The 15198-nt window shown below is 39.1% G+C and overlaps 2 protein-coding genes and 1 non-coding gene across 3 annotated transcripts; all 3 read left to right on the forward strand.

Moving 5' to 3' along the window:
- The first annotated feature begins 989 nt into the window (after positions 1 to 989).
- trnar-ccu lies at positions 990 to 1062 on the forward strand. Its single transcript has one exon. It is a non-coding gene; the product is annotated as a tRNA-Arg (tRNA).
- A 156-nt stretch (positions 1063 to 1218) lies between these two features.
- On the forward strand, positions 1219 to 8366 carry plbd1 (phospholipase B domain containing 1). Its single transcript, XM_015387917.1, has 11 exons — positions 1219 to 1433; positions 1682 to 1904; positions 2533 to 2616; positions 2970 to 3111; positions 3673 to 3813; positions 6476 to 6620; positions 6699 to 6899; positions 6993 to 7133; positions 7228 to 7413; positions 7564 to 7670; positions 7776 to 8366. The coding sequence occupies exons 1-11, from the start codon at positions 1367 to 1369 to the stop codon at positions 7950 to 7952; spliced, it is 1614 nt and encodes a 537-aa protein (XP_015243403.1). The 5' UTR covers positions 1219 to 1366; the 3' UTR covers positions 7953 to 8366.
- Positions 8367 to 9955: 1589 nt separating this feature from the next.
- LOC107093094 lies at positions 9956 to 14448 on the forward strand. Its single transcript, XM_015387921.1, has 4 exons — positions 9956 to 10091; positions 11714 to 11845; positions 11926 to 12117; positions 14132 to 14448. Exons 1-4 carry the CDS (start codon positions 9956 to 9958, stop codon positions 14446 to 14448), a joined length of 777 nt encoding a protein of 258 aa, XP_015243407.1.
- Positions 14449 to 15198: the final 750 nt, after the last annotated feature.

Here is a 15198-nt window from a genome sequence, read left to right on the forward strand (position 1 = left end):
GGGGAGATGTTCATGTTGCTGCAGTCTGCAGTCTGACCGCTAGATGTCGCTAAAAGTTACACACTGTAGCTTTAAGTGCATATTGTCTAATTATAGTCTCATTTTAAAAGCGGAAATACTAATTTATTTTGCAGATCAATTACCTGCACAAATAAGGAGCAGATGCACATATTTAAAAAAAAAACTATTTATTTTTTTTAGATCATTCTTTTGCATTTTAACTCCAAATCAATTCTGAGATGCAATGAAAAGACTGTTACTGATTTGTCTCTTGGACCAATTTAATTTATTTTGCCAAGGCCTTTCATAACAACAGGTGATTGAGCTGTTAAATTCAGGCGTGTTGGAGAAGAGACGCATCTAACAAGTACAGGATGGTAGCAAATAAAGCATCTTCAGCTTGGCAATCAATACAGTAAATAATAGACTTACAGTAGTCTTTAATTACTACATATCAACCAGTAAACTCAAGGAGAAACAGCTAATTATCATAATTTAGTAGCTGCCTACTACCATCAGTCCTCTAGCAAGCAGGAGATCAGTCCGGTGGGATTATAATATTGGCGGTGTTGTGTCTTAATGACGGCTGAAGACGCCTAGACCCGCCTTACCTTACCTTGCCTTACCTCACCTCTGATTGGTTTATATCACGTGGTGCCTTCCGTGTACTGAACGAGTATTGAATGTGGAAATATGAGTAAGAAATATCATTTGTGGCGTGGTACGTGAAAATGGGTCAAATTGCAAGACTGCGACACTCAGCGCGTGAAGCACGGAGATATAATTTAAATTTCTGTCACTATCTTTGATAATTTTTGCTTTGATTCTTACACTGACGCGGTGTTCGACAACATGTGAATATGAGAAAAGCTAAAGTAATTGGAAATTGCTTGGTTTTTACGAAGGTATTTATTTTAGGATTTTAAGAAGTATTTATATCACGACGTACTGACTATATAATCTCAGACGGTGTTATTCATGTATCACGTGCCCCAGTGGCCTAATGGATAAGGCACTGGCCTCCTAAGCCAGGGATTGTGGGTTCGAGTCCCATCTGGGGTGGTATTCTTTTTTTTTTTTTCTCTCCCTTTGTGAAAAACAAATCTCATGACAACCTTTGACGTTTCACTCAACCAAGACAGTTACCTAAATCGCAATCGGTCGGTATGTCCATGGCTGACTACGCTTCCTTTTCTTTCCCTGGGCTCCCAGCCAATCAGGAAGCGCTCCGTTCCCGTGACTCTCTAACTACCCTGGACTTTCCCTCCGTCACATAACGTTGATTTTCTCTAATTCCACCTCATTTAGTCCATTTGTTTCTTCATGCTGCTCCAGAGTTAGCGTTTCCACAGCCCTTTCTGCAAACATGCTGCTAATAATGAAGCTGTGTGTCTTGCTTTCAGTCCATGTTGTGACGACCTTCGCTGCTGACAGTAAGTAGGACGACTCAGAGTTATAATCAGAGGTGAAAGAAACTTTATTTTTTCTAGGGTTTCACCTATAGACTTGTTGCTTTCTGAAAGTCTCAACCTAAGATTGAATAGGTTAAACTTTTTTTATTAGCTGTGATAATGAAGATTTAACTCATTATAGTGTACTTACAAAGGGAATATAATTTTAATTCAATTTGTTTCACAAATGTAGCCATTTTCTATGTTTGACAATGTTGATCCCTGCCTAGAGATGACAACTGCCACTGTGTACTGGGACCAAGAACAAAAGCTTGTGGTGCTAAAGGAGGGAGTGATGGAGACTGAGGGGGATGCATATGGTTACCTGAACAACAGCCTGTCCAGCACAGGCTGGAGCATCCTGGAGATCCGTGCTGGATATGGGAAGACCCCTGAAACAGATGAGGTCACCTTCTTCCTGGCTGGCTACCTCGAGGGATTCCTCAGTGCCCAGTAAGAAACACACTACTTTACTGTATCAACTTTATTAAGCACCGATATAAGTTAGAACTATGTCTAAAAGCCTCATTGTAGATGAGAGCAATGCAGCTACAACATAATGTACTTGTTTTGAGGTTTATAAGATAGACCAACACAAAGTAGTTTATATTTATGAAGAGGATGGTTTCTAAACATATTAAATGATAAATAAAATTAAGTAAAAATTTATCCGCTTCACTCTGATGCCCCTAAATAAAATACGACCCGCTATTGGGATAGGGTCCTGCTGTGTTTAATTAAATCTCAATATAAAGGTATAGCTGTCAAATTGGGGGGCAGCATCATGCTATAGGGAGGGTGATTCTGGAAGACAACCTGCTAGAAACTGCTGGAAAATGACCATAAAATATACAAAAGAATGGGTTATAAAAAATTATTTTTAATGTGTGAAGATGCCAAAATCAAAAGCCAGATATAAACAATGGGAAATAGGTGCCAAATCTCGACAAACTTTGAACTATAACTAATTTGTTTTTTCCCTTTCCGTCTTCTGTATGTGGTTAGCTGACAGAAATGTTGAAAACTTCAAAGATTCTGAATAATTCTGCAACTCAAAGTATGAACTGCTCTCCTTCCTGAGGCAGATGATGGACCACTACACCAACATGTATCCACAGCTGATCACCGACCCCAAGATCCTGGCTCCTGTTAAGACTTTCATGGCGTGAGTTTGTCCTTTAAGAAATGAAAGCTACATACAGTAACTATTCTGATGTACACATGGCCGTCATCATGTTTCATATCCTCTTCTCAGTTCAGCCGATGCATCAGTCACATGACGAATCTGATATTTAATTGCCATCTGCAGCCACTAAGCTGCTCTGTAAACAAAGCAGATCAATGCATTTGCTTGCTTTTCACTCGCAAACACTGCTGATGTGTTTACAATGTCTGAGTGGGGCTTTTTTTTTAGCATGTGACGGCTCAGAGTGTCTGTGGAACGTTTTACTGTGTGTTCAGTTTCTTTTTTGTAGGTGACAGTGAATAGTAAATAAACAGGAAGTATCGCCCTCATAGGAAGCAGGACTCGTGGGTCAGAGAGCAGGTGAAGCTGAACAAGAGCTCCGATCCTCTCTGGAAGCACGTGGGTTTCATCGTGGCCCAGATGGACGGCCTGCAAGCTGGAGTGGCAGAATGGGCTAAGAAGCAGGGAAAGAAGGTCAATAAGGCATACTTTTTAATTTTATCTCACAAAAACAAAGCTTGCCCAAATGCACCCCCCGTCCTTCTTCCACACATAACTTTAAAAATCGTTCAGTGTCACATTTCTCATGTTTTAGTGCATTAATTTCTAAATAAAATTATGCAAGAATACATTTTCTGATTGCAAACTCATTGTAAAGTAAGCATCTGACATATTAGATTCACCTCAGTCAGTCTATTAATAAAACACTGTCCTAAGTTCACATGTAGAATGAGGAAGCTTCAAACTGTGTAAGATTTTTTTTTTATTTAAAGGAACATTATCATATTGTTTTATCAAAACATGTACATCTTTATTTTTACCGTTAGTTTGTAATCTGCTCTGGGATTAAACTTCTCTGTTGTTCTGCTTTTATACTTCTGCTCGTTTTTTACAGTTGCCATATAATGCTGCTTTAAGTTTCAGGTCGAGGTCAATCTGCATAAGAAATGTTTATTTTTTAGGGGTTGTTCAGTGAAGGCAGCAGCGTTTGTTTGGTTTTACTAACCAGCTGTTAATCTGCTGTCCTTCCCACAGCCACTGTCGCTGTTTGATATCCAGTTCCTTAACGGAGTGGGAGATCTGCTGGATCTGATCCCAGCGTTGGTTCCCGGCTCCAACTCTGCGCTCAGAGACTTTAAACTCCCAGGGATGGGGCACTGCTCAGCACTCATCAAGGTGAGAGCCTTACCTGATCAGCAGGCTGCACAAACCTAGATGGTGTTTTCAGTGAAACATAGTAATAGGTCCCACTTCCTCAGAACTTTTGCATCAGCTATGTTCCAGCTGACATATAGTCATGGGAAAAGGGAAGTATAACTCATTTTAGTTCTTGGGTTTTAAATGTTTTTGAGACTGGAATGAGCCACATTTCTCTTTATCAGGTCAAATTCAGAAAATAAACTGAAGTTTTTTCCTTTTGTTTCCACTATGATCTACATATGATTGGATCACCAACATTTACTGATGTTACAGAATCATAGAAAATCAGTCTAGGTTTAGGAACATACTTTAAATGCATAAATGAACACAATCTTTTTATTATTAATTTTTTTTAAAGGCTGTTGCATTCAAATAACCCTTCTTCAGTCAAAGTTGTTACATTCCTTAAACAAATGCTTGGGTGTCGACCGTGAAAAGCTTCATTAGTGCTTCTCTTTTATTCTATATTTTATAGAAGTTTTCTCACAGATTTTTAATAATTTCTTTACTAAATGAATTTTTTAAGTATATTTGTTATAAATTCTTAAAATGACAGAGGGAATATGTTTCCCTTTTAACTAAGGGAAACATATTCCAGGACATTATGACTTCTTTCTTTTTTTTGTTTTTGTTTTTTTTACTATATACACTCTTTATAGTATCTTTCTTTAATACTTTGTACTTTACATCAGCTTATGGAATCTGAATTTCCCTGAATTAATAATCGCAAGGGATAAATAATGTTGAGTCTTAAGTCTAATAAAATGTAAAACTTTTTTCTATAAACTGATAAATGGCTGCATTCTTCTAGCAGTTGAATTTTGATGCATCTTATACAAGTTACTATATACCTAAATGGAATAACCATAACAATAAAAATATGCACAATATTGCCGATGTTAAATAGACTGGAATAGATTATGGTTTATATGTGTTTATTTATAAATTTAGATCAAATGATACATTAGGTCAGGTGCATACTGTAGACTTCCCCCTAACACTGAGGTCCACACTTAAAAGTGATTTTAGGGGGAAGAAACTCACTGTGGTCAATATGATGATGGAGGAAAAATAAAATATTGTTTAATAACCTTCAATATCTTTATTGAAATATAAAGCGACCTTGACTGGAAGTGTGTCTAATATAATGGAGCCCTTTTTCACTCAGTCAGACTCTTCATGGTAGTTCATGCTGCTTTTGATTGGATCTGATCAAATATAACAAAACCCAACCAAACAATATTTCTGTTTATCAAATGAAAGCTGATCATTTCTTACTAATGAAATAAAGAGCCGGTTACGTAATGGTTAATTAGTGTGGAGATTTCAATTTGCCGACCATTTGGGCAGATCCACTGCCCATCAGATGGAGCAGCAGCTGGAGAGCAGAAAAAGAGTGAGACAGCAAATTGCATAAAGCGCCATGATGCCTTCTCATCAGACCATTATAATCCATCCTGGTTAAAAAATTTGCAAAGATCAATCCATAGAGATGTGTTGAGACTTAGTATTTTGGATGAGCTGTTACTTCTATGATGAAGCTTTTTCATGCTATGCCCAGATGTACCCTGATGTACTACTCTAATGATCCCACCAGCTTTTTTTCCGTCTTAAAAAGAATTAAATATAATCTTTCATCACAACTGATGAAAGTAAACTACTTTCTTGCTGCATCTTAGGAAATTCTTATAGAATGCTGTGAAGATCTCCCTCACTCAGGCTGATTTTTGTGGTCACTGTGCAGTTTTAGTCCAGTGGAAAAGATTCCCCACTTTCCTTGATGGGCCCTTGGCTGGTTCCTGGCTGGTTCCCTATGATTTCTTTTTAAACATCAATCTTTCTACTAAAATATTTTTTTCTGTCATGATTTGTGGACATTAAGATCTAAAATGAAGCATCATCTCCTGGTCAGACCCTATAATTCAGTGAAAGGGTGGAGTCAGAGTTAAAAAAATATGCACGCCCAGGAGAAGGAGGGGGTCACTCCAGTGGCTGGAAGTTGGAGTGGATTTTGCTGGGAGTTGCAGGGAAGTTAGCTGCCATTTGCCTGGCATTTGATTGGGAAGGGGCATTTTGAATGGCTGCTACTGTATGATGGTGCATTCTGAAATGTACTCTAGTATGAAAATATAACTTAGAGAAACTAAGGTTTTCATAAATGTCACTAAAAAGGTTTTATGTGTTATATTTAATACTAATTTGGCATGTTATCGATAATAAAGACAACTGTTGTTTGGATATTTTTCAATTGTAAATTATAGATTTATGAACTATTTGCTCATTAAAAGGAGAATACCTCAGACAAACTTCATATATTGTCATAGTGTGTTATATTTGGGTTATTTATTTTGCATTTGTTTGCACACTTTTTTAAGTAGCACCTGTGATTCCGTTTAGATAGAATACTCCATGATGATAACTAAAAAACAATATTTTAATTTGCCTTAAATTATTGATAATTTTTTATTGTTGTGTTATTAAAAAATGGTCTTGATAGAAAAGCTTCTCAGTGTCTTTATCATTTTAAAAGTTTAGTATCGAGACAAACCAAACAGCAACAAACAAATGAGGGATAAAAATGTTTTTTTTTTTTTTTTTATCCTTTATCTCCACAACTGTTTGATGACGTCCTCCATAGATGCTTCCGGGCTATGAGAACCTCCTGTTTGCCCACTCCAGCTGGTACACCTATGCTGCCACCATGCGCATCTACAAGCACTGGGATTTCCACATCTCTGAGCCCCACACAGCCACTGGGAAGCTGTCCTTCAGCAGCTACCCAGGTTAGTGAACGCCCAGGAGAGTCTCTGGTCATCTCTTCTCTTCTAGCTGATAAATCCAGTATAAATGTGTTTCTCCAGGTTTTCTTGTGTCTCTGGATGATTTCTACCTCCTGGGCAGTGGTTTGATGATGACCCAGACCACCAACAATGTCTTCAATTCCTCCCTATTTGACAACATCACCCCAAACAGCCTGCTGGCGTGGCAGAGGGTCAGGCTGGCCAACAGCCTGGCTCACACAGGAGAAGAATGGGCCAAAACCTTCTCCAAATACAACTCTGGTCAGTTACTTTTATAAACACTATTTTATATTTCTAAGGGAAAAAAGAGCCTCTAAGCATTTAATATTAAAGTGCATTTTACCACCATTGTAGGCACCTACAACAACCAGTACATGGTTCTGGATAGGAGCAAAGTAAAGCTGGGTCACACCATCGATGACGGAGCTCTGACCGTGGTGGAGCAGATCCCAGGCTTTGTGGAGTACTCTGACCAGACACAGGCTCTGCGCAGAGGTAACACGTCCTCTGATCCTGCTTCTTAACTGACACCACTCGTCTCACAGATCTGTCTTACATATGGTTCTTCTTCTGCCTTTGCTCGATGCAGGTCACTGGCCATCTTACAACATTCCCTTCCACCGGAACATCTACATCATGAGCGGATATGGGGAAATGTGGGAGGAGTATGGAGAGGACTTCTCCTACGACCTCTGCCCCAGAGCCAAGATCTTCCGCCGCGATCAGGCTGATGTGAAGGACCTGGACTCATTGAAACACATCATGAGGTTCAATGGTGGGTTAGTTAATGTCAATTTGTAGCATTAGTGTCCGTTATTCTAAGTGGCCCTTAAAATCTATACACCCGTCTTAAAAGTTGTTGTGATGTGCTAAAATTAAATGGCGGTAAAAAAAAGGTTATTTGTATTGTTTTCTTTTTTTCCAGACTACAAGAATGATCCATATTCTGCGGGCAACCCGTGCAAAACCATTTGCTGCCGTAACGACCTGAAATCAGAGCACCCCTCACCAGGGGGCTGCTATGACACTAAAGTAAGACCTAATCACCAACATGATTTAATGCAGAAATGCTTTTTTTTATGAAGATATTTTTATCCATTCTGATCTGAACTAAATTGTGTTTTGCTTTCCATCCAGGTGACAGATTTCAAAATGGCGGGTGACTTTGTGGCAGAGGCAGTGAACGGTCCGACGACGCAGGATGGACTCCCTCCATTCATGTGGGATCAATTCAGCAGCATCAAACACCAGGGCCTGCCGCAGTTCTACAACTTTACCTTTGTCAGGATGCAGCCGCTGCTCTTTGAGCCATGAGCTGTATGTCGTTACAGAGAGACAAAGAAAGGAGGCCTCTGTGAGGAGTTTTGTGTTTTTTAATCGACTGAGCGTCATGAACAATGTTTAACTTTCCAAAAATCTTTCCAATCAGAATGTTTCTATCACTTCTCCTCTCAGGGTGAACTTTATTATGTGTTTACGAACAGAGAAGCGCGTTTCTTTTGGTGCCTTGAACACTGACAGCAACTTTAATGATTTTAAAAATGCCAAAGCACTATGTTACTTTTTAAACTTTTGAAAGTCATGATGCATGCAGACACTATCTTCCTAATCATTAACTAAACAGTGCAATTGTTGATTCCTTCTTTAAATCATGTACCGTCAGGTTGGTTTTTCTCTAAGCCTCTGTGTTTTGCTGGAAAATGTGAATCATTATTATTGTTGTTTGCTTTTTATTAAAGTTTTACATTTTTACCAGCGTCCTTCAGTTTCTGTGTTTAAGCACAGTGTTTATAATGTTTCCACTCATTGATTAATCTATTTTATTATGAGGGGCTGGCTCTCTGCAGTTTTAGGGGTACACAGATCCATCACAGGGCAACACAAAAACACAACAAGCAAGTTTAAAGAAATGATCTAATCAGTCATGACTGGGATTTCTTCCTAGGAGACCTTTATACAGAAATACCATGCTGCCTGTTCAATCTATTGAATCTAATATGGCTGATTTTTCCAGCGTATCATTTAAAAATAAAATCTAAGCCGAAGGTCTGCTTGGGAATTTCATTTACAGATTCTTTCAAATCCAACACGACTTTGTCTGACAATATATGCTGCTGGTTTTAGCTGTCATGAACTTCGGACGCAAATTTAAACTGGAAGGCTCACCCAGCATCACCTGCAGGTGATGCGTCATGTGCCTCTTCTCCAACCAATCACCTTCAAGTCCTCCTCTTTCCTCAGCCAACCATTCTGGAAGATCCATTCGCAGCTTACGCTTCTTCTGCCAGGTCTGAGTGCCAAAGAACTGTCAGATACATCAATAAATCTCCCTAACTGCTACTTTTCCTTGTGTGTGAATCTCTAAAATAAGTTTTATTTTGTAAGGTTTTACTTCATGAGATTTTTGTTTTAATCCTTTGTAAGATCTCACCTTTTTTACTTTGAAAGGTTGAAAAAATTTTTTTTTAAATATACTGTATATATTTTCTCTCCTTTATTTTAGTGAGAACCTTTCTTCCTTTACTTTATATTATAACTTCATAATGTTTGCCTACTACCTGCTTATGTTGGGACCAAGTTTTTTTTCCTCCTTCTGCTTTCCTCCATTTTTTTGTTTTTCTCACCAGCAACCCAGTCTTTCTGCAGCTGGTATGGAAGACCAGTGGGACTCCCAGCCAGTCCCAGATAACCCCTCTTGACTGCTACTCCAGCCCTACTTGCTTTGCTTCTAGAAACTCAAAGTTCTTCATTCTTTATTCGTGTGCCTAGTAGAAACATAATGAGAACCCAGAAGCCAGTTGACTGATAGGAGGAACTAGTTCAGCCAAAACATTACCTCCATTCAGTCAGAAATACCCTACATCCGTCCAATTTCTGGATCTATTTATTCTTTTAGACTCATGATGTTGCCAATCTCCAGTGGTCATTGGGCCTCTCCATTCAGTGGCGCGGTCAGAAAGGTTTCATAGGGGGCCAGAAGGGGCCACTAAAAATCTTGGGGTGGCACACTGAAACTGAAAGCCATAATTTCAGGGTTTGAATCTACTATTGTGGTAAACCTGCCTGTAAAAATCATAAAGAGTTAAGTAAACACCTCCTCATATCTTGGTTTATTGTGTGATTTTTAATGTCATGTTGCTGGCTGTGCATAATGGGATGAAATGCTAACTGATACTAATACAATTTACACTGGCGATTGGGTTGGAGTGGGGTGGCCAGGGCATTGCATAAGTCGGCTGTGGCCACCAGTGGCCTTCCCCTAGTGGCGCCACACTCTCTGTTACAGAGCATCACACACATACAAAGCACAGACAATAATGCAGGGGATACACTTTGGGAGGAAGCTGGAGTACCTGGAGAGAACCAACATGCAAGAAGAACATAAAAACTCCATCCAGAAACACAATGGGCGGAGATTCGAATCCAGCTGCAGGGCAACTCAGAGACTGGAGGGTAACCAGCTTTGCTAGTCTGAAATGTGTTTGTAATAAATCAGAAGTGTAGTCACACTTTATGTTAACTACCCCAAACATTTGTTGTTTCAGTTACTGTGTGTTCTTATTAGCTGGGTTTAATATGTTAAAGTCTAATTTATTTTTAAGTAGGTGTTGTGACATCAGTCCAGTGCTAGTGAGCCTTAGTGAAGAACACTGCATGTTTTCATCAGACAATGCACATCCAGAGGAAAGAAGGTACCATAACTCATTTATTTGATTCTCCCATCTTCAGCCATGAGTTTCTAATAAACTAACATTTACTGTCTTACAGAGTTTTACTGATGGTGATCACAATGCTTCTTATACATGCATACTATCTTGTAAGACAAGGTTCAAAATACTAACCCAATCTAATGCTACGGTCGCTACAGATGTTTTTTATTCTACAAAAAAACAGGTTGAGTTAAGAAATGTGGTAACTTCCTAACTGAATCCATGCTCCGTTGAGGATGTGTACTTTGGAAAATAACTTTATGGATGTGTTTATGATTCTGCATGTGCATACACGGTGCTCTAAATCAATACACATCCGAGCAGATGAATCAATGTGGAAATAACTTATTTATTCAGTTCTCCACTAGTCAGGGATATTAAACTACCAACAGTGTAGTAGAGCAGACCCCAGTGACTATTTGCAACAAATAAACATTGAATTTTAATCTATCTGAGCTCCAGTCTAACATCTCTCCTCTTCTGAACTGCAATCAAGCATAGTTAAACTAATAAAGGTAGCACTACCACATTCTTAACATCTAACAGCTACCATCTAATTTTGAAAATACAGTAGGAGGAGGAAGACATGTAGAAAAGGTCAACAGACTTGAACCTGTAATGGCTGCGTCAAGGACCAATGCCTCAGTGCATGGGCAGCACATTTTCATTTACTGTTTTAATTATAAATGTCTGCAGAGTAGTCATCGAAGGAAAGCCAGGCCCTCTGAAACTAAACTTTGCCCTATTTTCCTTAAGATTACTCCACCCCATCACTTAACCCAGCTGTAAGGAAGGATGAGTCAACTAAAGGGAACTAAGAAAGAATGGCTAATTGCAGGGCAGAAATAGGGGGAAAAAGGACTGATGTAAAGCTCATACCAGAGAAATAACCACTGGACAGAATATTAAGAAATATTGGAGACAAATAACTGTAAAAAAGTACCAGGAGACTGAAAAACCATAGCAACTAAAATAAATCCTGCAGACTATTCCAGGTTATTTCATTTTGTATTCAAAAAATAACTTTAGAATTACTTTGGTATGAATATCCTTTGTAATCCTTTATATATTGTACTGTAATCTGTTGCAGTTAAACTTAAATATACAAACAAAATAGCAGAGCATGCAATGGCCTCTGTTACCATTCTTTATAGATGTTTCATGGGGAGAACATGGCTGATATATTTAACGACATGCTGTCTCTGCTCCCCAGGGGACACATGAGGTGATTCACTCTTTCCTACCAAATGGAGGAACTGAAACCTTTTAGGACTTCTATATTCATTTCACAAATCCTCTCATCACATCTCCCTCCTGCATCTATTTGCCTTCTCTGATTTTTTTTTTGTTTTTTTCGGTCACTAGTTCACAGGAGTACAGCGCGGCAGTTCTCTTACCCTGCTGCAGGCATGGCTGATAGGAAGTGTGCAAAGGGAAAGTCATGGGACAACCTCCTCCAGACCTGTATACCCACCCGTAAGCTTCACCCACCGACAGGTAAGTCACATTGAACCTTTATTGTTTTGTATCCTGTACTTCTCAAGTGAAATGCTTGACATGTGACATGATCTCCTCAGAGCCTGTCCTGACTGTCCCGGATCCACTCACAGCAAAGATCAGCCCCACCAAGTCAACCGTTTCACCAGACATGTCGGTGCTGAGTCAGGCAATTTGGATCCCTGTGATGGTGGTCACCCTGGGATCCATCCTCGCTCTGACCCTTTGGTTTGTCATTTTCAGACGGCAGGCCAAATCCCGTGGAGCCACTGGTAAGCTCTAATACTAATGGTTTATCTAATTAGGTAATAAACAGAAAACCCTAAATTTATTTTAATGAATAAACAGATAAAATTATTTAAAAAAATGTTTAATGTCAGCACAAGATGGATTAAGTCTACTAAAAGAGAGTGTCACATTAAATTATGTAAAGAAAATACATATATGTTTTTGTATTTTAGTAGTAGATGTGTAAATTAGAAAGCATTTTTAATTAGCAGCACATATTTTTCAATAACTTATTTCAGGTCAAGGGGGGAGGGGTCTAAGTATCGGTCTCAGAATCTACTGGAGGAAACAAGATGGCAAGCAGGCAGGTGATGAAGTGTGACGCTCGTCATAGTAGAAACTCCACAGTCTGTTCTGGTGAGGCGTCCCATGGGTCAGCAGCGCTGCCTTACAATCTATTCTGGTTTCAGCACACATCCGTTGCTTGCAGCAGGGCAAATTAGGGCCCCTCACTATATGTAAGTTATTTTACAAGGAGAGACCATCTTGCATGCAAAAAGTCGGTTAAAGTCTGCATATCTGGGCAAACGAATGCAGCTGTACAAGGAAAGCGTCTCTCATGTGACTTAGTCAGCAGCTGCAGAATTCCACAAACATCCAAATCTGGCACCGTATGATAAAATTGTGGGCTTAATTGAATGATCCAGAAATGGCAAGAAAGCAGATAGAAGACAGTCTATCAAATACAGCATCCTTTTGTCCTCACTGAATAAACTGTTGCTCAACAGCTTTCTTCATGAGACAAACAGGAATGCAGAAAAATGCATTCAGCCCTTCAGCATCTGTAAAGTATATGTAACATTTGGCTCAGGTTATGGAGTGGAAAAAGATATATATTTAAGGTATCCTGCAAGAATGTTATGAACCTGAAAGTTAGTTGTGCTTTTGTATTCAGTCCTCTTACTTTTTGACCTAAAGATAGAGTTCTGAGCAGCTAGTAGGTAGTACATACAGTAGAATCCACTTAGTTTATCCACTTATTTAATCTCAGTATAATAAGAGCTGGTCTGGGGAGACGTCAGTCATTAAAAAACATGAAGACCAAAGAACACAACTGAAAGCTAAGGAAGAAAGTTGAGAGGGAGTTTAAAGCAGGGTTAGGGGAAAAAACCCACAATATTCAAGTCCAGAACAATTAAGAGAGAACTGTCCAGTCCATCTTCAGAATGGTGAAACACAGCTGTAAACCTACAAACACAAGGAAATACACCTTAAGCAATTGATGAATCTCAGAAGTGGTAACTTGCAGGAGCTGCAAAGTTACAATGGGTCATGCATTACTGAGGAGTGAAACTGTGGACAGAATAACTAGTGGTGAACTCCAGAAATCTTGCTTTTGTAGAAAAGTTTTGTGACAGACCAAAACTGATTTACTTTGGCCTACATGCAAAACATTGTGTGGTGAGAAACCAACGCTGCAAACTCAGCATCCTCATGGTGAAACATGGAAGTGGTAGCATCATTCTGTGGTGGTAAGGCTGTTCTTCACTAGAGAGATGGAAGCTGAATAGACCAGATGGGTTGAGCTAAGAACAAAAGAGGAACTCTGGAAAACCCTGCAGAGATTTCAAAAACCATTAACATACATCCAGAGCTCCAAGGCCATGTTCTAAAAGTCCTAGTCAAAGTCCAGTTCAAATGTAATTAGGTATCTTTGGCATGACTTAAAAATTCCTGTCTGCATGAACGCTCACTCTAGTGTGATTGACTTAAGCTACTTTGTAGAGAATGGACAGAATGTAAGATATGCAAAGCTGGTAGTGATATCCAAGATAAGAAATCTGGTTCCACTAAGGATTAACTAAAGGCGCTAAATAAAACTACAAAATGTATTTTCTCTGTTTTTTGACATTTAAAAAATAAAAAGTATACCAGTTATGGTTCCGGTACAGTTTTTTTTACATTCCAAAATAATACATTGAAGTTTGTTTTTGCAGTCCAGCATTCAGAACGGTATGTAGCATGTAAAAATACTCCATAATTTTTTTTGGGTTGCAGAGGATCCTCTCCCTGAACTAGAGACTCTTCAGACAGCAGAAGCTAATGCCATGTATCACCCTACCCACTCAGACAGAAACGGTCAGGCCCTTCAAAGAGAGGCGAACGGACACTCATCCTGTCATCAGTTGCACCTTGGAACCCAGATGGACCCCAAGTGGGAGGACGGCTTCAGCATTTGCCCTGACGCAGCGAGGGATGGCTGTAGGGATGGCAGCGAAGGGCTGCCTTCATGCAGCAGCGTGGCAGACCACAGAGTCCCACTTCCTGCTACAGAGCTGGGAGGCACTGCCTTAGTTACCACTAAAACTGTGTAGAGCTGAATAGGCGGCATTAGTACAGTACGCTAACAGTGCTGTGACTATAAACCTATTTACAGTCACTGGGCATTTATGTAAAATATGATGCTTTAGGGCAGCGTTTCCAAACCTTTTTTGACTTATGCATCCCTTTGGGCATTTAGTAGGTACCCCTCTCAGTCAAAATTACTGATGATCGTCCAAAAGTGAAACGTACAGTAACTAATCATAAAATATGAATTATTTGACTTAAGCTTTTACATTGAGCATTTATTTCTTAGGCTTTTTATGCCTTCCATCTCAAATAAAAAAAACAACATAAATATGTTGCCTGAAAGTTAGTGAGGAATTGAAATAAATACAAAATAAAATCCTATCATAAAGCTGTATCTAGAGTAACACCCTTATAATCACATCTAAACTTGATAAAATGGGAACAAAATAATACGAAAAAATGTAGTCAGATGGATTTGAATTAGTTTTACTTTGTTTTCATCAAGACACCTGAGCTGCTTTGATGAGCTCTGATAGCTCAGTGTGGAAAACAGCTAATATTAGGTTGCTCTGTACATCCAGTCTGTTCCTCTGCTTGCAAAAAAGAATAACTTACTTTTTTTACAATAAAAATTTTTTTTTTTTTTAATAAAATATTTTCATGTACCCCTTGCAATGCCATTGCAAACCGCTAGGAGTAAGAGGTACTCTGGTTGGGAATCACTGCTTTAGGGGATTTGATAGCAAAGAGCTGTTGTGTTTTCCTACATTATT

Source organism: Cyprinodon variegatus, unplaced genomic scaffold, assembly GCF_000732505.1.
Source record: "Cyprinodon variegatus isolate N-32 unplaced genomic scaffold, C_variegatus-1.0 Scaffold407, whole genome shotgun sequence".
Classification (NCBI taxonomy): domain Eukaryota; kingdom Metazoa; phylum Chordata; class Actinopteri; order Cyprinodontiformes; family Cyprinodontidae; genus Cyprinodon; species Cyprinodon variegatus.